The following is a 25,456-nucleotide window of genomic DNA, read 5'->3' on the forward strand; positions in this document are numbered from 1 at the left end:
CTCCCCACAACAGATACCCTGTGAGGTAGGTGGGGCTGAGAGACTGTGACTAGTCCAAGGTCACCCAGCTAGCTTCATGTGTAGGAGTGGGGAAACCAACCCAGTTCACCAGATTAGCCTTCGCCGCTCATGTGGAGTGGGGAATCAAACCCATTTCTTCAGATCAGTGTCCACCGCTCCAAACTACAGCTCTTAACCACTACACCACGCTGGCTCTAGTCTATATAACAAGCTCACCAGTCATCAGACCAGTCTCCTCCAATCTCTAGAGCAATCACAGTTGTTACTTGGTAGCCTGATCCTGAGCAACAGCTCACTTAGGAAAATGGGAGACTTCAACATGCCACAAGAAGTCCAGTCTTAGAAAAAACAAGGGAGCATCTTTTAAAAAGATATATAAGCAAAAGATGCAGCTGCAACCGTCTAGGACTAATATCATGAGAGATCTTCACAACACGGATGGAACAAGTGGTACTTCTGCCCCCATCAGACATGTGGACATCCCTTTCAACACTGGAGGTCATCACGGTATTTTCACGTGCATTTTTTTAAAAGAATGTTGCACATACTATGCCAGATACAACATTTATGGCTATTTCCAGCCTTCAGAAAACCACGAGTACTAAGTTTGCAGTCCTCAATGTTGAAGGAACCAAACTAATCCTAATTCCACAGGCAGGGCAACTAGTGCCCTCGCTCCATTGGACATACGGGCATCAACACAAGCCCCATCACCACACTATTCACTCAAGTGATATTTTTCTGACACACAAACTCACATCCAACTGCAACATCAAAAGCATTCTAATACAATGTAAACAATATACATCACACTGGTAATACAAGTCTCTAATTTAAACTCACCTTTTTCCCATAAATTCCTGGTAGGCCTTGATCTCCTTTAGGTCCTCTGTCACCCTTGATCAAAATATATATACTCAGAATCAATCACTTTTATTTCAAAATTTAAGAAAACAAAGATAAAAATGGGAAAAAAATAACTTGCAGTCTCACAGAATTAGTGTATTATGAGTTAAACATTTCACCACATTTTGAATCAAGGCAGATATATGGAATTAGTTGGGACACACTTTTATGGTCCTGTGAAAAAATACTCCAGAATAATGTGGGTTCAAGTCTTCAAACCACCTCTAACAACCTTGAAAGCATGTGTTAGCAGTCACCTTTTACAGCCTAGTTTCCTATAAAGCATAAGATACCACCTAACAATCCTATCTAAATGAATGAAAATCCGTTCGTCCACTGCATGAGATCAGTTCAAAATAGTTAAGGGAGACCACAGGAAATTCAATATAAAAAAAGACAGAAAATGTGAAACAGGTTCTCAGATATGTGTTAAAGATTCAGCCAATTTAAAAAAAAATTATTCTAAATGAACTGTATTTGGTTATATATGTTTTATGACTTGTTTTTATTCTATGAGTGTACTTTTCCTGATTACAACAGATCCCCTGATGAAGCCACAGGTAAAACGCATCAGGATCAGGAAGTAACAATAAAGAATTATTCATCACCTTGATTCTTTTCTTCTACTTGCAGACCCGGTGCTTGCACAGGGGACCTTTACCTTTACCTTTACTTGCAGACAGAAGGTAGCCATCCGGTACATGCAGCCTTAGTGGATGTACTTGCCTACTAGTACTGCCATATAACTTTTCAATTCAAAACTACTAAAGACCAATTTAGAGTTGTGTTTATTTTGAATTAAATACAGAATACTATTTTTGTTTTTGAAAATCCCTTGATACTTTTTTTAACATCCTACCCATTGTTACAAGAAGCATTTGGTTTGAACCTTAGATGCCGGCATCCCATGCAGTCCCGGGAAACCTGGAAGTCCACGTTCACCCTAGAAAAATAAAACAAGAACCATGAGAAAATGAGAGCAAAAAGAATAAGAGCCAGCCGGAAGCATCACTTATTGAGTGCAACAGCTTCAGTGGTCTCTATGGACATAACCTGGAATCTTATTATCTTACCTATACAATCCCCTCAAGTCTCTCATTTACACCAAAATATAGTTTTATATATCCTGGCCATGACTCCCAGCCTTTCGGTCTTAGAAAATGATGCACAGAATTAGATGAAGAGTCCAGGGCTCTGGCTAGAACAGGGGTAGGGAACGGCAGGCCCGGGGGCCGTTTAAGGCCCACGAAATCATTTTGTCTGGCCCTTCATGGGTCCTGGCAGATCTCTAGCTCAGAAAGATCTAAGACTGGTGATCCGCCCCCTCCCGCGGACAGGAATAGCCTCTATTCAAGTTTGTTTTGCCGAGAAAAGGAACCTTTTTCCCCCCTTGCAGAAGAGTCGTTAGCGATGGAGCTGCTAGGACTGCCCAAGAAACTGTGTTAACCCTTTCCCACCCGGGCCATGGAGAAACATATTCCCTCTGTACTACAAGAGGGCTGGGGGTAGAAGTGGCGACAATTGAGGGGTTAAAGGAGGCAGGGCCAGAATGCGTGTGTGTGTGGGGGGGGGGAAGTTCTTAGCCAGTGTGTCCTCATTTCATCCCTGCAGGCAGAGGTAGCAGGAGCCGGCTGTAGAATCTGGCCCCGACCATGCAGAGCAGGAGCAACTCCAGCGTGCAGCTAGACAGCTATGCCTGGCTGGTGCAATAGACCATCCTGTGCCACCAGGTGGGCGAGTGCACCCTGTTTGAATGCCTGCCTGCGTGCCTGCGCAGGGGGGGGGTGTCATCTAGGGCAGCTGCCTGCTTGGGGCTTGGTCGGCTAATTTTTAAGTTGATAATTTTGTATGGCCCGCGAATGATGCTATAAATATCCAAATGGCCCTTGGTGGGAAAAAGGTTCCCCACCCCTGGTTGGCCACTGTGTGCTGGACTTGATGGGCCTTGGTCTGATCCAGCATGGCTTTTCTTATGTTCTTGTGAATACCTCTTTTCAGGAAACTCAACTACAGGAGTTCTTTCTTGCTTTCCCTCGATCTCCCAAGCTCAACTCCCCTATTCAAAATCATGGGTTGCAAACCTGTTTATGAACTCTGCTTCAGAGTTGTGAGCAGTAGCCCCACCTGCAGGAACACTAATCAAAAAGATAGGAACTAGAAGGCCAAGTTCTTTTGAGAGCTTTGCATATGTAAAAGAATTATATAAAGAATGACTAGCATAAAAATTCTTCGCAGAAGTGTGCCTACTGAGTAAACTGTGTGTTCTAGGTGTGAATTTTCCACAACTGCAAGATGATGTCTTGAAACATGACCAAATTTATTCTTAAAAATATTAACAATCAATGGGACATGATCTGGAGACCTTTACAGCTTCATGCCTCACACATCAATACTGTAAGTTCCGAAGACCCTGTTTGACAATTAAATACATACACAACACTCTCACAGATGTGACCTAACTATTTCAGTGTGCTAAAAGGTTCCCCACCCCTGGATGGCCACTGTGTAAAGGACTGGAGTTTAAGGGTTTTTAATTGTGTTTTATTGTTTAATTTTAGAATTATTACTTTTATTGTTAATGTTTGATATGTTGATGATGTTCCCCGCCCTGAACCTGGTCTTGGCCGGAAAGGGCGGGTTATAAATTGAACAAACAAACAAATAAAAAAAAATAAAACTTGCCTGTGTGACTAGAAAAAAAAAGTTCACCTGTGAAGTTTGCAATATGGGACAAAACCATCAAATGAAGGAGTACAAGTATAGGGGGAGTAGAAGGTTTTAAAGGTATTCAGAAGCATTTTATAAATTAAAAGGTAAGCCCACAAGTGGAAATTCTTCAGGTAGCAAAGTACTAGACAGAAGCATATTATGTACAAACATTTTAAATGTTCCTAAAATGAATGTCTACTTATCCAAGTTATACGCCTTTGTAAGAACGTCACAGCACTGACCTTTTCCCCATCTGCCCCAGGTTCACCCTTCAAGCCTGGAAGACCGCGTGGCCCCTGCAGAAGAGTAAATACCTATTACTGATTCTTTTATAGATTTACCTTTATTTATCATTGGGATTACAGCTTTATTTTTATTTGTTTATTAGATTTCTATGCCGCTCTCCACGACAAGGGCTTCACTTTAGACATCCAGAAAAAGTGCAGAGAACTTACCTGAATCCCTGGGGATCCTGGAATACCTGGAGTTCCTGGTACTCCTTGATAACCCTGAAAAGATAAACACAAACATTATCCTAAGGCGCACTTTAACAGTTTGCTTTTAATTATTTTAAAACAACTGTGATCTTTGTAACCTGGAAGAAAACTAAACAATAAAAGGTGCAAGTCAACGGATAATAGAAGATGGAGCTGAATGAATTTGTTTTGAGCACTGTTACTGAAACATTTCTAGTCTTCATAAGACACTGGGAGGGGGGGAATCTTCAGTTCCTCCCTTAATATAATAGATGGAAAGATTGCAGGGTAAGTGATGATTGTTAACATATTTAGTTCAATCAAAATATTTACAGATCTTGAATAGATTTGAAAGGCATTTCAATGCATGGATCAGTACATAAATGTAAATTATATAAATGCAAGTATATAATTTTGGTTCATACTTGATTTTCTCACTGGTAACTTTAGAAAAATATCATCAATTTTTGGTCAAATTGACAGTTTGATCATATCTGTGTTTTCTAGTAGGGAAAGAATTGATCTTGACCATAATGGCAGAGGATTAATTTCTATTTCTGTTTTTCATTTAATTTTTAGGAGATCATTATGATTTTTAGATACACAGCTTTCAGAGGACATAAAGACTAGAGACCCAGATCTGAGTCTAGTGCTGTATCCCAGTAATCTATATGAATTCTCAGAATTAGTTTCAAAAATGGTTCATTAGTTTTCTTTTCCAGCAATGGTAATAAAGAAGACTGCAACAGTGTACAGATGAGAATAAAAAACCCACACCACCAATTATACAGTTAAAAGTTCAATCTAGGACTTAAACAAAAGCATAAAACATTTCAGTAATTACAGAAAGTTATACTTTGAAAGAGTGGCAGGTCAGCTAGTCCAGTCTCCAAGTCTAAAGGCAGAATCATTCATCCACCATGCACTCCTCTGGCCAAAATCAAACAGTGAAAGCCATATCACAGCGTACCAGAAGCAGAGAACAGCCACACATCAAGAACCCATTCTTAGAATAATGCCTGCTATTCTGATGAAAATTTTGGCAAACTAGAACTAACGCTATATAATTGCACCAAAAATTAACATTCTCTAAATGCAATGCTTGATGATAAGATTTTAAAGCACCCATTAAAACTAAGCTTTAGATCAAATTCCATGGCTACATGAGGTACCGTTATCCTGTGTTAAATTATCTGGATTCACCACCATTCCCAGTTACATGCATACAGTCTTCACTCCATTTAAAAGCATGAGTTGAAAGAGTTGTAGTGGGATAATTTACACTTTGACCATGCTTTAACTTCCACAATAGCAATATTTCCAAGTGGCTAAAGACTGCTAGCCCTGATCTGGATGGTCCAGGCTAGTCCAATCTCATCAGATCTCAGAAGCTAAGCAGGGTCGGCCCTGATTAGTACTTGGATGGGAGACGACCAAAGAAGTCCAAGGTTGCTATGCAGAGGTAGGCAATGGCAAACCACCTCTGTTCATCTCTTGCTTTGAAAATCCTATGAGGTTGCCATTAGTCAGCTACAACTTGACAGGACTCTTGGGTTGTGGAAAGTGAAATAAGCTATTAAGTTATATTAAGCAATTTTGAGTATAGTCCTTGAAATGACTATGACAAATCCTCTTTATCTGACTCCCGGTTCATAATACTTTTAGAGAGAGAGAAACGGTTAAAGAATTATAGCATTGGGAAAAGAAAGGCACTGAATGCCACACACTAGTGAAGTACAAGCACATCTTTAAATCTCAAAGGCTTTTCTAGGACAGCATCTGAAGCATTAATGCAATCAATGGCCAATAGAGGGGCCAGAAGATGGGTTATATGTACAACAGAAAATAAACATATTTGCTGTTGACAAAACAAAAATAAACCGCTTCTTAAAAAAAAAAAGAAACACTTTCAGCCTTTGTCTATAAAATGCAGTTAATGTATCTGGCTTTTATACAAAGAACACCATGTAAAGAGTCAACTTCAGGCCATGAACAATCAGAGAGCACACACACACAAAAAAACCACAACACAGAAAATCAGGAACAATATCTTGCAGTTCTTTGTTAAAAGAAACTGCTGGCACCACCAGGAAAAAGTACTTTATTAGGTGAGACATTTGGTATTTTCTAAGAAAGTTAGGGACAAAAATTCCACGTGTAGAGTCTCCATCTGGAGATCTCAGCAAAACCAGCTGTGCCAGGCCCTTTTTAAAGCTGCAATCACTTAACTGGACACCAGCAACCAAGAACAAACATTTATAACATTCCATGAAGGATGCAAGATGGGAAACTGGTTCACATCTCTTCAGGACGTCAAATTCTTCACATATGAAAAGAAATCGGAGTTTGTACATATTAGTTTCAATTCACTAGCGAAGGATTTTTTTCATATTCTTCCTGAGCTCTTATTAAGAAACTACACTGCTGTTCCCTGCCCCCACCCCCACCCACCCCAAAAAAATTCCATGGCTTTCTGACATTCTTACACAGACTGTGAACTATCACTGCAATTTTCTAGCCAAATAACCTGATCAGGATAATAATGGAGTTCATGAAGTAACTGAAAGTCAGCACCTGCTTGGCCTGGGGACAGACTGTTTCCACCAAGGGCAAAGCTGTTATCTTGTGTCTGCTCTAAACGTACAACATGGTGCCAGAAGATATATCCCATCATCTGAGCTATGGCTATCCTTGCTGGGATTTATAAAGTGCTTTAGAAAGCCAAGATTGGCTATTGTTAGCATCCTAAAATATGAGAGGGGGGTGAGAAGCTGCAAGGTGGAAACTTGTAATTGTACCCTCTATGTGTTGTACGGCACTTTAAAAAGATATACCATGGCTGTTGCCGGTGTAAACTTGCACCAACACCAGGGCCATGTCCGCACTTACCATCTGCGGCACCGGCTTCCGCGGGCTTTCCTTGCATGTTCCCACTGCAACTCACCCGAAGGATTCCGAGGACGTCTCCAGAGAGCAATTTCGCCGCGTTAAGCGCATCCGCTTATACGGCGAATTAAAAAAATAAACCGTCCTCCACACCCGGTGCCTTACAGTGGGAACATGCAAACTGTGTTTGATCCATTTCCTGCTGCCAGCCCACTTCTTGCTGCCAGCCAACCCCCGCACTCCCCCCGCCTCCCTTACTCACGCTGGACCATTCGCCGTCCTTGCTTGGAGAAGCCGACCGGGCATGCGTGGGAGCATGCCGGTCTGGGCTTATCAAAAGCAGCGGACAAAGGCGGCTCGGTGGGAACAGAAATTTAAACTCGTTTTGGATGCTTTCGTACTGGACGCGTGTAAATAGCGAGATACGTTGCTGGTGCGTTCATGGGCCAAGACGCAGGCTGAGGAAGATTAGGAAGGTGACTCCGCCCGCTATACCCCCATCTGTCTCTATGGCACACCTTCCACTTATGCCAGTCAGTGGAGGGCTTTGTTGTCACCCTAAGGCAGCAATCATAAGCAGGTCTATTCAATGGTGCTTACTCTCCGAATAGGGTTCTTAGTATTGTACTGTAAAGTGTTCAGAGGCAGGACTTAGGATGGGTCAGTTCGTATTCTATACTGCATTTCAGTCACTTCAAAACATCTGCTTTAGGAACTTCATGTTAGAACACAGCAGCCTTGATCTAAAATTAATCCAGACTAAAATGCTGAATAATGCACTTTCAATTCACCTTCAATACACCTCAGTTGTTTGCAAGTGGATTTTGCTGTTTCACACAGTAAAATCCAGTTGTAAAGTACACTGAACATGAATTGAAAGTGCCTTATTAAGTGTGTGTGAAAGCACCCCCGACTCATCAGAAACAATACAAAAGCCACTGCTAATCTGTTCTATTGCTTTCAAGAGGCCTTAGTAAAGAGTAACTTGAACTGGGTCAAGGACAGTATATTTCAGGTTTTTACTGTCTCCACTTTTGATATTGGATGCCCCTCTTCTTTTCTAGAATGTATTTCCCAGGGGAAAAAATCTTTTCCATACTCAAAAAGATGTTCAACTTGGTAACTTGTGACTCATCTGAGGAAAATATATGCAAGTGCCAAATTACAAAGCTACAGAGAAATGGTTTATTTTTCTTCCATGGTTCATTATGCTATGATTTATGTTACTACTAGAAAGTAGAATCAAAAACTACAGCCAATATGTGGATAATAATACCACCAGAAATGTACTCTGCCATTTACCTTTTTTAACAAATCAGTGGTATTGTCACTAATCCAAAATTTAAACACTAGAGGGTATTTGCCACTCTAAATCAGAAACGGGAGGGGGGGAGAGAAATTGAATGGAAGTGGGCAACTCACTATGTATGTGCCAGGCTGCAATTAATCATATCAAGCTTCTGAAATCTTTCTATAATTCTCAAAACTGTCACATTCTTGATCTCTGATCCAACACAGAGAACTTATCTCACCGATTTCAGGAAGCCTAACCTTGTGCTGGAAAAATAAATGTCCTTCCTGGCAAGGAAAGTAACTGGTATAACAGCCAGACAAATTAGATTGTAGAAAGAAGCCTACATAAAGTAGACAGCAAGTCTCTTTGACTGAGGGCAACGCAGTTTTGTTTACCACATGGCACAGTACAGATCTGGAGCAGGCCTCGGACTCACATCAGCCATTTCCTTCTCTCTTCTCCCACAAAATTTCCTTCCTTTCTTCACCGGTTTTAACCAAAGTTTAGCACCATATTTGTACTAGCACTAAGTAAGGCTCTTACTCAGATTTGCAAACCTGGCCCAAAGAGTGATTTCAAACTGCAGTTAGGATGAACAACCCAATTACCATGAGGTTGGTGTAATTCTACACCACAGATAAGACCAAGAAAGGAAGGAACAAGGAATTTGAACAAAACAAAGAAGAAGCAAGTGAACATACAAGCCCACACCTGACTATTTAACCATGATGAGAAATATGGAAGCCTAACACCTGCACTAGGCATATGACATTTAGGCTGTACAAATCAATGAATGGCCTACAGTTCAATTCTGCAATAGGCAGGTTAAAGAAAGGGGTACTGTTTCATTTTGGAAATAATAAACATCCTAGTGACAATAATAAGGTAGTGTTCAGTCTCCTTGCTTTGCTATTAAAACCATGCCATCTTTTTCAAATAAGAATCCATCCATGTAAGGTTCTCGATAGGGTTATTCCAGAATCAATCCAAAAACTGATTTTTACAAGGCTGAAGAGGAAGATGTATTTATCTTGCAAGGAGAAATCCACAAAAATATGTCCTTTTAAGTTCTGCGGGAGTCTGGCTCTTGAAAATAAACAAACACAGGGCTGAACTTTTTAATGTAAAAGGATCTCAACATGTACCAACCTTACATCTCTATTTTGACTCTGTCCAAAAGGATTCCTGTAGGTCTGTTAGAGGTGAGCAAATTTAACACAATAGGAACTTATTACTTAAATGGGGGCAATGTGTTGGGAGGTAGGGTGGTCACTTGGCACTTTTTTAAAAAGATGAGACACAGTTTATGCATATATGCATTCAGACTTTATTTTATGTTTTTAAAAAATGAGTTACAAAACTGTCAGACCATGGGCCAAGAGCCAAAAAATTGACATTGGCATCAGGTAAGGTGGCAAAACTTCTTCATGCTTTTCTGAAAGAAGCATTTTTATGTATTATGTTTTGATGTGATTTCTAATTTAAGCTATAACTCAAGAACAACATAAGAAATTTCAAATGTTAAATTATGGTTCACTTTCATCTAAATCTAATCCAGCTTTCCTTATAATATGTTCTGCATCTAGATTGAAGAGATAGACAAGGATGTCTTTTGTCTCCCTAACACCTTTGCCAATTGGAATCCATTCTGTTTCTCCATATTCTGTTCTAACAGTAGCCTCTTATCCACGTCACAGGTTGTGCATCAAAACGATCAGATGCTGTGGCAAACCCATTTTCTTTAAAACCAAACATAGCTTTTCATGATCCACACAGTCAAAAGCTTTGCAGTAATCTATGAAACACAAGCTGATTTTCTTCTGAAATCTCTTATGTGTTCCAGTAACCAACGTAAATTTGCAATATGATCTCTAGTGCCTCTTCCTTTTCTGAATCCAGCTTCAACATCAGACATTTCTCATTCCATATATGCTAACGGTCTTTGTTCTGTATAATTATTCAGTGTATTGCTCCCACTTTTTCTTTATTTTGTCCTGTTAAGTTAATGTACTTCCATGTTTATCTTTCCAAAGAGTCATAGCATGAAGAAATTTATTTTGATATGCCAATGTCATTTTTATCCAATGTAACTGTATAACAGGCAATTTTGTGTTACTGCAAAGAAACATCTTTTAATGTTGTGAGTTCAGCAACTGTTCAATATGCATATGTTTTTACTTACAAGATCACCCAGCAAGCTTCCATGGTAGAGTGGGGAATCAAGCTTGGGTCTCCCAGATTTTAGTCTGACACTCTAAATGGCACACCATGCTCTAACTACTGAGAACTGGAAAAACAAAGGATGGGAGAAGCAAGGATGATATGGCCAGTGTTTACATTTCTAGAGGAAAACGATAGTGAGGTTCAAGTATGTCTGTAAAAATTACACCCTCTGGATCAAGAGACATGTTTCTCGAGCCCTAATATCCAGGGACTCTGTTATTATAACCCAGTGATAAAAGCAATGCACTCGGTACTTGTTCAGAGGCTTTTTCCATAGATTAAATTCTTTGTCATGAGGGAAACTAACAGGTAGACTTCAAGGAATTTCCTTTTCAAGTCAGCTCTGCAATTGTAACTCAGGGAAGCTAGACACCATTTGGCACTTTTTCATTGACTGCAAGAGATATAATGTGGCCCATGAGAAATGGATCTATAGATATATTCAAAAATGGAGCCCTGTTACTAAGAAAGAGTTTGTAGTTAAGCTACTAACAGATATTGATCCAAATGTGTCCTTGGCAGTCTCAAAATTATTGTCTATGGCATTTAACGGTATTACCATTTAAAATTTTAATCTGTATCTTTATTTATTTTAAATGATGTTACCCACCCTGAGCCTGGCCTTGGCCAGGGAGGGAGGGCTATAAATTGAAAAATAAATAAATAAAATGAGAAAACTGAAATGAAAGTTATATATGATCTTAGATATTTTGTTTGCTTTAAATGTATTTTATTTTCCTTTTGCTCTTGGTCTTTCAGCAGTAAATAAATGGAACGAAATAGAATGGAAAGGCTTTTTCCATCTATCTTTACTTTATAGGTTCTAGTGCATTGGAAAGTAGTATTGAGGCTGATCCCTAGCACAAATTAAGCCCTAGGATGTGCCATGGGGAAAACCCTAAACTGACCTCACGCCAGCAAAATGCAAACAGCACCTGTTCCTCTAGTTCTACGAAAGCCGCTAGATGAAGTGCAGACAGGGCCATGACTAATGTGGCGCACAGTGTGACTCATGAGGCCAGATGAACATCAGAACTAATCCAGTGTGAATCTGACACCCCACCCACTACCTAACAAGACAGCCAATACAGCCATATCTTCAGAAACAGCTGCTTCATCACTAGCCATTATAGAAGTCTCCAAAGGATACAGATTGATATTGTATCTACACACAATTTCCATCCCTCCTCCTACCCTCTGTCACCTTTTCTCCTTCCAGTTATTTTCCTGTGAACAGTAAGAAATAATTTACCAACAGATATTCTTTTTTTGTCTATTGTCTAGTATTTGGGTGAAATGATGGATAAAACCCTGAAACCATTGTTTTTAAAATTTGTAGCCAGTTCCATTAGCTATTAGTCCTCTTTAAAGCCTACTCCAAAATTTCTTTTTTTGAATTCTTGGACTTTACCCCAATGTAATCTTCAAAACGTGGAATAAGTGTATTTTTGGTATGACTTCTCTTCTTACTAGTATTGTGTCAGCATCCAAGGGGAACCACCACAATAATTTCAACCATCTGTTATCCATATGAACATGGCCAAAATGCAGCTTAGCAACCAAAATAGGAAATTTGGTCATTTTACAAAATGCAACATGGAATTCTCTATATAACTGGCAATATTGCGAAGAAGTATACCACGTCGAGCAAGCATTTCTCTAAGACTTTCCATAAAGTTCAGATACAGAAACCCAATGAGCATTTGCCTCCAAAACTGTAAGACTCTTACTAGAAACAGAATTTGAAGTGTATTAATTGAGGCATTAAGAAAAAAAATTAGCTGTTTACACTGTGATGGTTGTCTTGGATAGTATCAGCAACAATACAGACCATGTTGCTTAACAAGCACTTAAATTTACTGGGATTTGTAGAATCATTCTAAGAACTGCAGAACTAAAACCAAAGTCTGCCAAAATTAAGAAGAGATGAATAAAAGGCTCTGCAATTCCATTATCAGCATTTTAATTTGCCTTTAATTAAATGATTAAGCACTGGGTAATTACTGACCCATGGGGTGATATCACATCATAATGTTTACTAGGCAGACTATGTTCAAGGGGTGGTTTGCCATTGCCTTCCCCAGTAGTCTACACTTTACCCCCAGCAAGCTGATAACTCGTTTTACCGACCTCAGAAGGATGGAAGACTGAGTCAACCTTGAGCCGGCTACTTAAAACCAGCTTCCATCAGGTTGTGAGCAGAGCTTCTGACTGCTGTACTGCAACTTACCTCTCTGCGCCACAGGGCTCCTTTTCATAATTAACACAAGTTATTTGATTTGACCATCTAAAGTCTCCTTTTATAACACCTTTCCTCACTAAGAATGGTTCCAAAATTGATGGTAATCCACCATTTTGCCAGAACAAAGGGGAATGAGGCATGACTTTTAGTATTTTCTTGGGATAGTGGAGGAGCCATGGCTCAGTGGAAGAGCATCTGCTGAGCATGCAGAAGGTCCCAGGTTCAATCCCCAGCATCTCTGCTTAAAAAGGAAAAAATAACCAGATAGTAGGTGATGTGAAAGACCTCTAATTGAGATCTTGGAGAGCCACCACCAGTCTGAGCAGACAATACTGACTTTGATGGACCAGTGGTCTGATTCAGTATAAGGTAGCTTCATGGGTTAATACACTCACATGTTGCAGTCTCAAGCATTAAGCCAGATGATGAGCCTGCTAGCATTTATCTGTTCTCCTTCCTCCAGATTGCTTGCTTGTCACTGTGTGCCCAGAGACATTGGGAGATCATGGTCATTCAAGTCTTTTCCTAGTATACCAGAAACACTGGCACTGAGAGCAGCAGGGTAAGGACACTGTGAGTGTGCAGGCAAAAAGCAGTGGCAGAACGGTGGCAGAGGAGAAGCTGGGGACCTGTAAAGGAGATGGGATTTCCTTTCCCTCATGAGTCTCATGGGTCTCTTGGTTGTGATTCTGTATTATATTATATCATATTCTGTTACTTTAATTTGTTACCTTTTAAAGCTTATACACTTAGTAACAGAATAAGCTTTTAAAAAAATAAACAAACAGCCATTCGTGTCCAAATTTTCTTAGGTTCTTCTCTTTTCTTTAAAGTTTTTCTTTAAATGTTAAACACCATGTTAATCCTGAAGGGATTTTATGAAAGCTTACCAGAAACAAATGTGTTTCTGTGGCTAATAATACCAATGCTAATAATACGACCAATAATAATTATAATTTATTGGACTTTTAGACAGCTCTATCCTGGCAAGCCAGGCTCAGAGCGGCTTACAACATTTTGTAATTTGTGATTTTCTTGTCTACTCTGTATCCTTTCAATAAATCTGTGCTGTGTGATGCTCAAGCTGAAAATTGCTACACAAAAATGTACACAGGAAAGTATAAATGTAAATAAATGAGTGGCATGGACACATTGTCTTTGTGAAACATACTTCAAGACAAGGTTTTTTTTTTCTCATTCCTGCTTCGATAGTACGTCACCTAGAGTATCAATTTCTGTGGATGGAAGAATTTCCATCCATGGAACAGCAACTTCTCTGCCTCCCCCCCTCCCACTGCAGACTGAGACACCCCCTGAAATGCTGCTTTTGGAGGAGGAGTGAACTCCAGGAATATCTTGGGGGGATCTGCCGGGGGTGGGTGGGATGAGGGAATGGGCAAAAATCACACTTCCTTTGTGTGAACAGAAATTTTAGACATTACGAACCCCACATACTTCATTTCCTAGTAAAGAAACTAGGAATCAGCTTCACACAAATTTCACCAAATTTGTATATTAGTCACCGTGGCTTTGGTGGTCGGCCACCCGCTTCTCACAAACACAGAAGACCATGTATCATCAAAACTGGCCCAACAGAATTCAACCAGTCAACATCCATTAATGATTGCTTACATTTATGCAGAATGTTTATCACTTTTAATAAGCTTCTGACAAGGATTCAACGTCAAGGGTACATCAAGCGTACTGTATATAACTAAGTTTTTAGTACTCACAGGCTTACCATCTGGACCAGGTTCTCCAGGAAAGCCATGATTCCCAGGTTGCCCAGGGCCTCCCTAGAAAGAGGACCATACATGTTAAAGACAGATATTAAGAACTGCTGGAATAGGTAATGTCTGGTGTACAAAGAAGAAGAGAAGACTCTGAAGAGGGCAGCAAGAAGACAATTATCGAGGATAGTGACATCAGCACCTTCTCTCCTGTTAAGTGTCATTCCTGTCTCCAGATTGCTATTCTTAGGGCAATACCCTGCTTCTTCTTGGAATTCTCTCTTTCTCTCTCTCAGCTGGTGATATAGTCAGGACACTGTCTCTCCTCCTCACTATCAAGTATGTTCATTCCTGAATAAAGCTTTATCTACACTTTAATCAGGTTGTGCACATTTGCTGTGTTAATTACTCTGCCAACAAGAACAGGATGCACTATTATTACACTTGCGTTAATTCATAAAAACTTAGGAGTAAGCCAAAAGATGCTGTATGAAAGATCTGTTCCTGACAATACAAACTCCCCATGAGACACATTTGCACTTTTATAACGTTTTTTGCAAAATATGGCCTTGAGCCTGATATTTAAGAAGTCTTTTATAGTACAGATAATTAAAAACATTTTGAGATGATGTTGCAATGAATGCTGGAGGGAGTGGTTTTCAGATGGTTCACTGAAGTAGGATCAGTGTCCTCCAGAAAACACAGTAGTATACACTCCAGGTTAATGTGTAGTGCCAAACAAAGGCTGCCTTCTCTTAAGCAACAGCTGGGTAGCCCAAAACCTTCCCTGAGCTTCTCAGCCTCAGTCTTTCAGATGCATTTTTTCTCACTAAAGCTAACATGGTATAATGGCTAGAGTACTAGACTAGGGCTTGGGAGAACTCGTTCAAATCCACATCAGTCAGGCCAGACAATGTCTCTCAGTGTAACCCACTTTACAGATTGAGAACAGAACAACTATGTACCCTGCCCTTAACTTGAATGAAGAAAAGGAAGGGCAGGATAGATCAGACATAACTCGGCCATGTAAAATATAAATCATTTGTTAAAATCACTATCTTCAACTGAACAATATTACAACTCGATTTCAATTAGAAGCTATCTTTACAATTAGCGGGTGCGCAAGAGCAAATAGCGTATTAATGCATGACATGTCTAGCCATGCACAATCAAGTAGCCATTCCACAATTCATGTGCACCAATTTGGTTTAGAATCAGTTTCATAACTCATGAAGGAAGCTTCCGGTTTTGATGGTGATGAAGAAGGGAATGGCTAGGGTGTAGACTCAGGCTGTAAATCTACCTTTCAAACCAGAACAGCACACTGCTATTCAAAATTTCCCCTTCACTTCTCAGATGTCCCAAGGCTGGGTTCCTTGGCCTTAAGATCCTGCACACCAGATCAGTAAATGAAAAAACAACAGCCATTCAGGATTTAATCCTGGAGGGGCAAACTGACCTGGCGTGCATTACTGAGACCTGGTTGGATGACGCTGGTGGTGGAAATCTGACACAGCTCTGCCCTACAGTTTTCTCTGTAAATCAGCAAACTAGGCCAGGTAGACAGAGAGGTGGGATCTTGATGGTTTATTAGAATTCCATCTGATCAAGGTGCCTCATCCAAAGGTCTACTGAGTGTGTGCTCCTGAAGGTGTGTGCTCCTGAAGGTGGGTAACCAGGACAAGATAGGGATTCTGCTATTGTACCTTCCTTTGGCTGCACTGGGAACTTACGAAAGGAGAAACACTTTCAAAAGATGATAGCTGCACCCTTATCTGAAGTCTTGATACACAGAATGGTTCATGGCAGGAGATGATCTCTAACCCTTACTGGGAAAATAAAGAAGCTTAGTGTAACTCTGCTCTGTTAAGGGATTCAGATGACATGGAGACAGATAGTTCAAGAATCTATGAAAAGCTTTAAGAAATGCTTCTTCTTTGTACCTCATATTCCAAACATACATATCTCCCTCCAATTTCCAGGGTATTCATGAAACACTGATTGTTGATAATCAGTAGACTTATGTTTTAAAACTAGAGAAGTAGTTTGTGTTTAATTCTGTGGCTGCACTACCAAAGCACCTAGTCATAAATTAAATAGAACTTCTACTCACCTTTGGACCTGGGGGTCCTTGTTTTCCTGGAGGGCATATACACGGAATTGGTGTAGATCCTACATCACTAGGACCATTCAAGCACTACCAAAAATTAAAAAATTCAGATATACAAGCATAAACAATTTATATTTTCTGGCCCAGTAGCAATTTCATGATTCTAACATTAGTACTTAGATGCAAGATAGCTAGTTGGGGGACAGTTACTGGGATCATGTGACCCCAAACCTACAGCAATTACACTGGCTTCCAGTCCACTCCCAAACCTAATCCAAGGTGTTGGTTTTGACCTTTAAAGCCCAATGCAGCTTGGGACAGTGGTATCAGAAGGACTGCCTTCTCCTATATGTTCCTGCCTGGTAACTAAGATAACAAGGAGAGACCCTCTTGACTGTTTCATTGACCAAAGGAACTTGTCTGGTCTGTACACAAGAGATGGCCTTTTCAGTGGTAGCCCCACTATTATAGAACAACCTCTCAAGCCCTGCTCTCAATTTTTAAGAGGCAGCTCAAGACAGATTTATTCAAGATGGCATTTGATTAGTTCTTCTGCCTACCAGCAGTATTACATTACTGATTGTAATTAGTGGTTCTTATGTATTTTATGGTATTTTATTATTATTTACATTGTAAGCCATTTTGAGTTCCTATAAGGCACAAAGGCTGCTAATAAATGTTTTAAATAAATAAACTAAATAAATAATAAGATGACTTCATTACCATGGTAAACATGTGTATCTTAAGCCAGTAATTCTTTATATGTGTAGCATGACTTATGAAGAATATTAAACAATTTAAAAGTATCTTGGCAGGCCAAGGATCCACCTGAAAAGGAGACTGCTCACAACATCTCTGCATAATTCATTGCTGTGGCTTTATCTCCTTCCAAGCAGTCTCTGCTACGAACAGACAAGGATAAGGGATAGCTGATCACAGCATAATTGCTCATCTTTAGACCTGAAAAGCCCAGAACAGTGATTCATGCAGAAACAATCTGTATTTCTTATTTTTAATCAATATATCTGGTTCTGAGCAATGGTCCCAGAGAGCGAATCAAGCAATCCACACTGTAAAGCCATATTGGGGGGGGGGGATTTTGCCTACAGATTTCTTTCAAAGTATTAAGTCTCTAACTTCTAAAACAAAACCATGCGTGAATGAAAAAGCTCCCTCACTCTTATGGAAGCCACACTGTAATGCTTTGAACAACATCCCATAGAATTGTGCCTTGCATTTTTCCACCAGAAGTTTTGGACTTAGGCTTGGAACCACAGAGGTTTTCTATAGATGGCAGAAAACTCCTCTCCCTGCTTCCCTCTATTACAGCCCCAAATGCTCCTCCAAGTCTTGTTCCTGTGGGAATGAGGATCCCCATGAACATTTGGGGAGGAGAAGGAGGTCTGCAAGAAATAGGAAGAGGCAGCTCCTCCCTTCAATCTGCAGAAATCCTCTGTGGAATCCAACCCATTTTCTCCTCCAATTTCCACTATAATCATAAGAATCTACTGGAATGTGCTCAGCAATTGGTAACATAAATCTTATTCATATGTATGTACTTTTGCATAAAAACAAAAATAAAACATCCGTTTCCCTGAAATATTTATATCCTTCCTGTCCTGCCATCAACAATTTAGTTGCAAGAACACATGAACTAAATACCACTACCCATGAAAATATTTTTATTCTCTGTAAGGGAGAACAGCTTGCGTGCCAAATTAAATGCAAAATAATACAATTGAACAGGGGTTTCATAAGACTATTTGGTTTTTTAAACGGGATTCTATGCCCAACAACACAGATGGTTTGAAAATACCTCACTTCCCCAGACAAAACAGCATGTTCTTACTTGATGGAATGATGCTGAATTTACAAAAGAAAGAGAGAAAATATAAATACTACCTTGAAATCAATATGGATAGAAGTGCTTTTGCCTACCTCTCCATTCTGGAATGAAAAACAAACAATATTCAAAAATTTAGAAAGGTTATGAGAAGTCTGTTTGAATCCAATTATATATGCAGGCAACAGAGAGCCTGCACTGTTCAATCAGTAAAAGTCAAGTGTTGTTTCAGATGTTTCAGGGCACTATTTAACATCTTCAGAAAAAAGAAGTTTAACAGAAAAAAGAAGCCCCGTGGCACAGAGTGTTAAGCTGCAGTACTGAAGTCAAAAGCTCTGCTCACGACCTGAGTTCGATCCCAACTGAAGTCGGTTTCAGGTAGCCGGCTCATCCTTCCGAGGTCGGTGAAATGAGTAGGGCTGTCAATTCGGTTCGGCCCGAACTGAAAATCAGCCGAATTTCCCTTGATTCGGCGGTTTTTAGTTCGGACGGATCCGAACTCAAAACTGGCGGGCAACCGGGGGGGCCGAATTCAGCGAGTTCGGGAGTTCGGCGAATAAATTCGGCCAATTCGGCCGTCAGTAAGCAGCATAACCGTCAGTAAGCAGCATTCTCCTCCCCCGGCCAATCGGTGGCCAAGCTGGGTCTTCTTCTGGCCAATCAGTCAGGATTGAGTGCTGGAGGAATCAGCTGATGTGCGGCCGGCCGGGGAAAGAGAGAGAGAGAGGGAAATCCTCATGTGTGTGTGAGGGGGTGCTTGTGCACATTCGCTCCTTTCCGTGGCTGCAGGGGGCGCATTTTTTGGGGTACCGACCCCAAACTTTCAGGGGATATTCAGACACGTTTTTTTAAGAGACCACCCAAGTTTTGTAAACATTGGGTCAGGGGGGTCCCGAGATATGGGCTCCCCCCTTTTTTCTTTCCATGGCTGCAGAGGGCGCATTTTTGGGTGTGCCGACCCCAAACGTTCAGCGGAGCATCAGACTAGGCTTCTTAAGATACCCCCCAAGTTTTGTAAACATTGGGTCAGGGGCCCCCGAGATATGGGCTCCACCCCTTTTTCCTCTCCCCCCTTTTCCATTTTCGTGGCTGCAGGGGGCGCTTTTTTGGGGGTTCAGCCCCCAAACTTTTGTCATAGCTTCAGAGAATCCCTCTTAAGAGACCACCCAAGTTTTGTAAAGCTGGGTTCAGTGGGGGCTGAAATATTGGCTCCCCCCCTTTTCTCTTTCCATGGCTGCAGGGGGCGCATTTTTGGGTGTGCCGATCCCAGACTTTCGGCAGAGCTTCAGTCAAGGCTTTTTAAGAGACCACCCAAGTTTTGTAAACATTGGGTCAGGGCCCCCCGAGATATGGGCTTTCCCCTTTCCCCTATTGGGATGAATGGATCACCCTCGAGAGATGCATACATATGGATCTTATATTGGATACAAATGGAATCATATTGGATTACCCAGCCTCCCAGCCCCTCCTGCTGGAACAGAAGACAGCCACAGTAAGACCCCTTTGGGGGCTTTAATCTATATTTTTTCTTTTCTGTGTGTGTGTGGGGGGGAAAGCAGAGTCTGTGTGTGTGTGTGGGGAGGGAGCAGTTTCTGTGGGTGGGTGGGGGGGAAGCCAAAGGGGGCTTTTGCCGGTTCTGCCTGGGGTGTGTGTTCCCCCTCCAGTCTCTCTCTCCCTGGTTTGAGGGGGGGCTTCATTTTTATTCTTCAGGTTTTTCCTCATTCATAAGATCAGTTAGGTTATTGATGCTTGCTCAAAACTGGTTTTCAAATGGTGACTTAAAGAATGCATCTGCCTGGTCCCAAGTCCAATGCAAAAGGAGACATTCCACCCCCTCCTGCTTATTATGCATAGCTAGCTGCCTCTGTCCCTTTCCATGGTATGCAAACTCCCAGGTGTCAGGTGTTGCTATGCACTGTTGCAAAGGTTTTGCATTGCGTGCTTGTGTTGCTTTGCAGTTGTATTGTTTTGCAAAATTCTTCACACCTGCCCCGCCCTTTGCATATTTGCAAAGGGGTTGCTCTGCAGTTGTGTTGCTTTGCAAAGTTCTTAGCACCTGCCCCGCCCTTGCTCTCATCAGCTGTTTGTCGGGCCGGGAGCTTTGTGCGTGGGCGGCAAGCTCTGCGGAGAGATCCACATTAAGGGTGGGGGGGACCCCTTTCAGGGCCCATATCTCAGCCCCCCCTGACCCAATCTTTACAAAACTTGGGGAGTCTTTCAATATACGTCCTTTGAAGCTCTGCTGAAAGTTTGGGACCTCTAAGCCCAAAAATGCCCCCCCCCAGAGCCGCGGAAAGGCGCGGTTGTGTTTTTAATGGCTTTATTCGGCCGAATTTTTTTCCCGAACTTTGAATTCCCGCCGAATTGAACGGATCCGAAGTGGGGGAGTTCGGACTTCGGCACGTACCGAACCCACAAGGGCCAAATTCGGCCGAATCCGAACTGTACCGAATTTTTTTTTTTTTGACAGCCCTAGAAATGAGTACCCAGCTTGCTGGGGGTAAAGGGAAGATGACTGGGGAAGGCACTGGCAAACCACCCCGCAAACAAAGTTTGCCTTGGAAATGTCGGGATGTGATGTCACCCCATGGGTCAGGAATGACCTGGTGCTTGCACAGGGGACTTTTATCTTTACCTTTAACATCTTCTTACAGTAAAAAAGCAAGAGAAAGATCCATCCCAACAATATTTCTGTGCACTATGTCCAAGTAAAAGCAGCTTATAGTTTTAGAATCCCTAGGCAGATTGTTTATACTATGCACAACTAGAGCTCATGTTCTTCTTTAAATAATGAACACGTTATTTCAGGAAGCCCATCCTCCCCTATTTAAGTTCAATTAAGGAACACAGAACCCTTAGAACACTCTTGCCTCATACTCACAATGCCAGGTATCTCACAGGCTGTTTCTCGATTGTTTTGCTCTGGGTCACAGTAGATCCTCAGCTTTTGAACATCAAACTATTAAAAAAGATTATGAAGTCATTGGATAACACCTTCTGATGATATTAATTAAAATGGCTTGATAGGAGGAGGAAGAACAGATTGCCATCTAGAGTTCCACATATCCAACAAGCTTTTTGTAAGTACAGGAGTCACTGTCTAGATTCCAGAATGGTTCAGCAATGATTTTTGGTAAGGAGGGGCTTCTGAGCTGCCACCCCTAGCAGTAGCTTCAGCTTTCAGAGTTAAATGACAAGCAAGACACAGAACCTTTAGATTTGAGACTAGTAGCATCTTGGAGATAGGGTTTTAAGGTCCCTCTTCGCCACTGTCAGGAGGTATTCGGGGTGGAACCTAAGGAGGGAGGGGTGTGGGGATGGGAGGGACTTCAATGCCATAGAGTCCAATTGGCAAAGTGGCCATTTTCTCTAGAGGAACTGATGTCTTTCGGCTGGAGATCAGTTGTAATAGCAGGAGATCTCCAGCTAGTACCTGGAGGTTGGCAACTCTACTTAGAGACCAATAAGATTTTCAAGATATAAGCTTTTGAGAGTCAAAGCTCCCTTTGTCTGATGAAGGGAGCTTTGACTTTCCTACCCTCTGAAATGATCTTCACAGAACTGGGAAAATTTAGGAGCAGCCTCTGATGCACTAAGAAGAAATGCAGTCAGAGAAAGAAAACAAAAAGGAAAGGCCTCACATGGAAGCGCTTCAACAGATGCATGGGGTGTCTCAACAAACAGGTCAATGTGAAAACAGTTCCCTGAAGCTAGAATGTTTAAAAGCCAATGGCCAATGCTATCTTTGGAGTCTAGCCATTGAGTTTATTTATAGTTTTAGGGGATGGCTTGCAATAAAGGTCACTGTAAATGTTTGTTGTATGAAGGGGGAAGGGGAAATAGCAGAAGATATTCCTTCATCACATCTAAGAGGTCACAGATAAGGCTGGCCCACAGAACATAATCTAGCTGTAATGACAAAAATGCCGTTTTGACAGAATGGCACATAATTACACTTAATTTTCAAAGTAAAAAACCACAGCGGAGTAATTGAATGTGGCTAAGGAATGCAAAACAAAGGTCACCATCAGCTATGACAAATTTAATGCATTTATTAAAATACTTTTATTCCACTATCCAAGAAAAAGTATTCAAAGCAGCTCATGACCAAACAAAACAAGTAACAAAAAATGTTTAAAAAAATTAGAAAAATATGAAGAGCAAATAGCAAGACTCAAATTATCTGTAAAAATTAACTGACAACTACAGCCACAAAAACTCATTAAACATTAACTACCAAGACAGCATTTTCCTGGCAGCTAAAGATCAATAAAGATGGAGCAAATGGAACTTCCTTGAGGGGGAAAAACCCATAAATTTGCTGCCATTGGCACCACTGTGCCAGGGATGGAGGGGGGAAATATGCAACGAAATCTCTGAAGAAGATTTTAAAATGGGTAGGCTCGCATAAAAGAAGATGACCTTTAACGTATCCAGATCACTGAGGGCTTTAGAAGTCAATTTCACACTCCGAATTGCCCCGAGAAAACAACTGGAAACCAGTGAAAGAGTTGCAAGACTGGTTGTTATACAATCCTGTCCAGTCCACACTGTGGCAACAACATTTTGAAGCAAATGTAGCTTTGGAATACTTTTCAGAGGCAACCCCTTTGAAAAGAACTTTATTGTAATCTATTCTAGATATCAATAGGCATGAAGTACCATGATCAGACAGCACAGAAAGGGCACGGGTAATGAACCAGCTTAAGACAATGAAACAACCTCTTGGCTGTACCACCAACTGATACTTGGAAACCACAAGAGATCCAAGAGCACCCTTCATCTATCAACCTGAATCTCAAGGGAGAATGCAACCCCATCCAACACAAACTATTCTCAACCCCAGCATCACAGAGATTGCTAAAATTTCTCATTTATTTGCTATCATCCTAGTTCATCGGAGGGCTCAAGCACCATTGCAGAATGTTAACTGCCTCGTGGGATTTGATGGAAAAGTGAAGAGAGACACAGGAAATCAGAGGACAAGTTTAAAGCCCACCCCTATTCCATTTGCTGTACAGGCAGGTGAGAATTAACATGATAGGGACCATTTTCAGAGATGGCAACAGACTATACTGGCTTTCCAATTGCCCTGATGGCAAAATAACTAATCTCTATCCTCCATGCAACTGCTGCTATTCGCACTCCAGCTTACTGCATATGCCCACCGTCAGCTGATGAAGGAACTGCCTTCTATAAGAAGCTGCCTTATACAAGCCACATATTTACAGTGCAATCCTAAGGGGGGTGAATAGGCTTAGGAGCTGGCGTGATCCCTGCGCTGGTGTTAGTACCGCTTGCACCGTGCAAATGGGCACTAGCACCAGTGCCAGGCCACTTACAAATTCCCAGGGGCTCACACTAGTCAGCTCCCTAAGCATTTCCATGGGGTTGGAGGAATTTCCCAACTGGCTTGCTCGCCACAGCGCAGCAAACTTATTAGGAGGGGGCACAGCCACGCTGTCCCCAGACACACCAGAACTACCCACTTTAGGATTGTGCTGCCCATCTAGCTAACCTACTACCATCTACCCTGACTGACAATGGTTCTCCATAGCCTCATGCATAGGGAGGGCCCACTGCTCAGTGGAAGAGCATATGCTTGGCATGCAGAAGGCTCCAGGTTCAATTCCCAGCCACTCCAGTGTAAAAGGACTGAGTAGGAGGTGATGTGAAAGACCTCTGCCTGAGACCCTGGGGAGCCACTTCCAGTCTGAGTTGACAATACTTACCCAGATGGAGCAATGGTCTGATACAGTGTAAAGCAGCTTCATGTGTTCATGTCCCAATATTAAGAGGCGTGTCTTGGACCTGAGGACGGCAAGACTCCCCAGTCCTGAGGGTATCACTCTCTGCATCCTCACCATGGCAGAAACACACATGGTACCTTTAAGGAAATGCCTGCTGATCAGCTGTTTAGCAGTGACCGGCCCTTTAACAGCTCACTGCTTCTCAATCAGCTAGGAAGCAGCCATGAGCCAGGGGTGGGGAAGCAAGGGAATGCGGTGGCTTCCCACAAGAATTATTCAGATCCCATGGGAGTTCCAGAGGATTTGAGCTACCTAAGGAGCTGGCCTCAGGACGAGCTACCCCTTTGTAAGGCAAAGGGACATAGGCCAAGGGGGACATGCTGGTTCTTCAAGTTGAAAGGAGCAAGGAAGAGAACAAGGGTGATGGAAACCCTCCCAGTCTGAGGTCTGTGGGAGGGTACACAGCGCCCCTTGCTAACTATGATCTGCCAGTCTCAGGAAGGGCCTCTATAAGGAGCAAAGGACTGAACCTGGAACTCTCTGCATGCTAAGCTTCTCTGCTACTGAGCTTTGGCGCCTTTCTTCCATGAATATCTTAAAAATATAAGAATGCTTGCCTTGGAAACCTATGTCTCCATCCTGCCTTAGCAATATTGTACAGTAAGAACCTAAACCATCAAGGAAAGCCACATGTATGAAAGCTCCCAGGGAACTGTGTGCTTTAGGTTGCCTAAAGTGAATGAATCATGCAACAACCTTATTAATGGCACCCCATTGTCATGTTTAACACAAACAAAAGTAACAACCAGCTGGTGGGCCACTACGTGACCATAATGCTGGATCTGATGGGCATTTGGTCTGATCCCGCATAACTCTTCTTAGGTTCTTATTAACCAGAAATACCCTTTGCAATCAGTTGGAACAAACTGCTAATTAATATTGCTTGTAAAACTGCAAATTATGCTTAACTTTGTGCAGCAGAATACAAAAAGGCAGACAGAAAGTGCTGCATGTCCCTCAACAGTGGTTCAGATACATCTTATCGTTGCAGATGGTAAAATTTATCTTGGCAGCCTAGAACAAAACCATCAAAAATTTCATGCACTACACGGAAAAGTAAGCCAGAAGAACATCAGAATAAAAAGAACATTGACATTTACACACTCTGTTGTTTGTAATGTTGCCAAGGCCAATGAAGAGAATGTAGAATAGTTGATTACAGTTCTTCCTCTTCCTTTTAACAGTATGTTCTTAAAAAAAAATATC

The 25,456-nt window shown here is 41.5% G+C and overlaps 1 protein-coding gene across 1 annotated transcript in view; it reads right to left on the reverse strand.

The window, feature by feature from the left end:
- The window catches only part of COL21A1 (collagen type XXI alpha 1 chain), a 102,554-nt gene that overhangs the window by 62,202 nt on the left and 14,896 nt on the right, over positions 1–25,456 (reverse strand). Inside the window, exons 6-13 of the mRNA XM_056856367.1 lie at positions 21,322–21,399; positions 18,536–18,544; positions 16,601–16,684; positions 14,491–14,553; positions 4,092–4,145; positions 3,879–3,932; positions 1,817–1,870; positions 865–918 (exon numbers count right to left, since the gene is read on the reverse strand). Of these exons, the coding sequence (XP_056712345.1) occupies positions 865–918; positions 1,817–1,870; positions 3,879–3,932; positions 4,092–4,145; positions 14,491–14,553; positions 16,601–16,684; positions 18,536–18,544; positions 21,322–21,399 (450 nt within the window). The remainder of the gene's footprint in view (positions 1–864; positions 919–1,816; positions 1,871–3,878; positions 3,933–4,091; positions 4,146–14,490; positions 14,554–16,600; positions 16,685–18,535; positions 18,545–21,321; positions 21,400–25,456) is intronic.

Source organism: Euleptes europaea, chromosome 10, assembly GCF_029931775.1.
Source record: "Euleptes europaea isolate rEulEur1 chromosome 10, rEulEur1.hap1, whole genome shotgun sequence".
In the NCBI taxonomy this organism is placed as follows: domain Eukaryota; kingdom Metazoa; phylum Chordata; class Lepidosauria; order Squamata; family Sphaerodactylidae; genus Euleptes; species Euleptes europaea.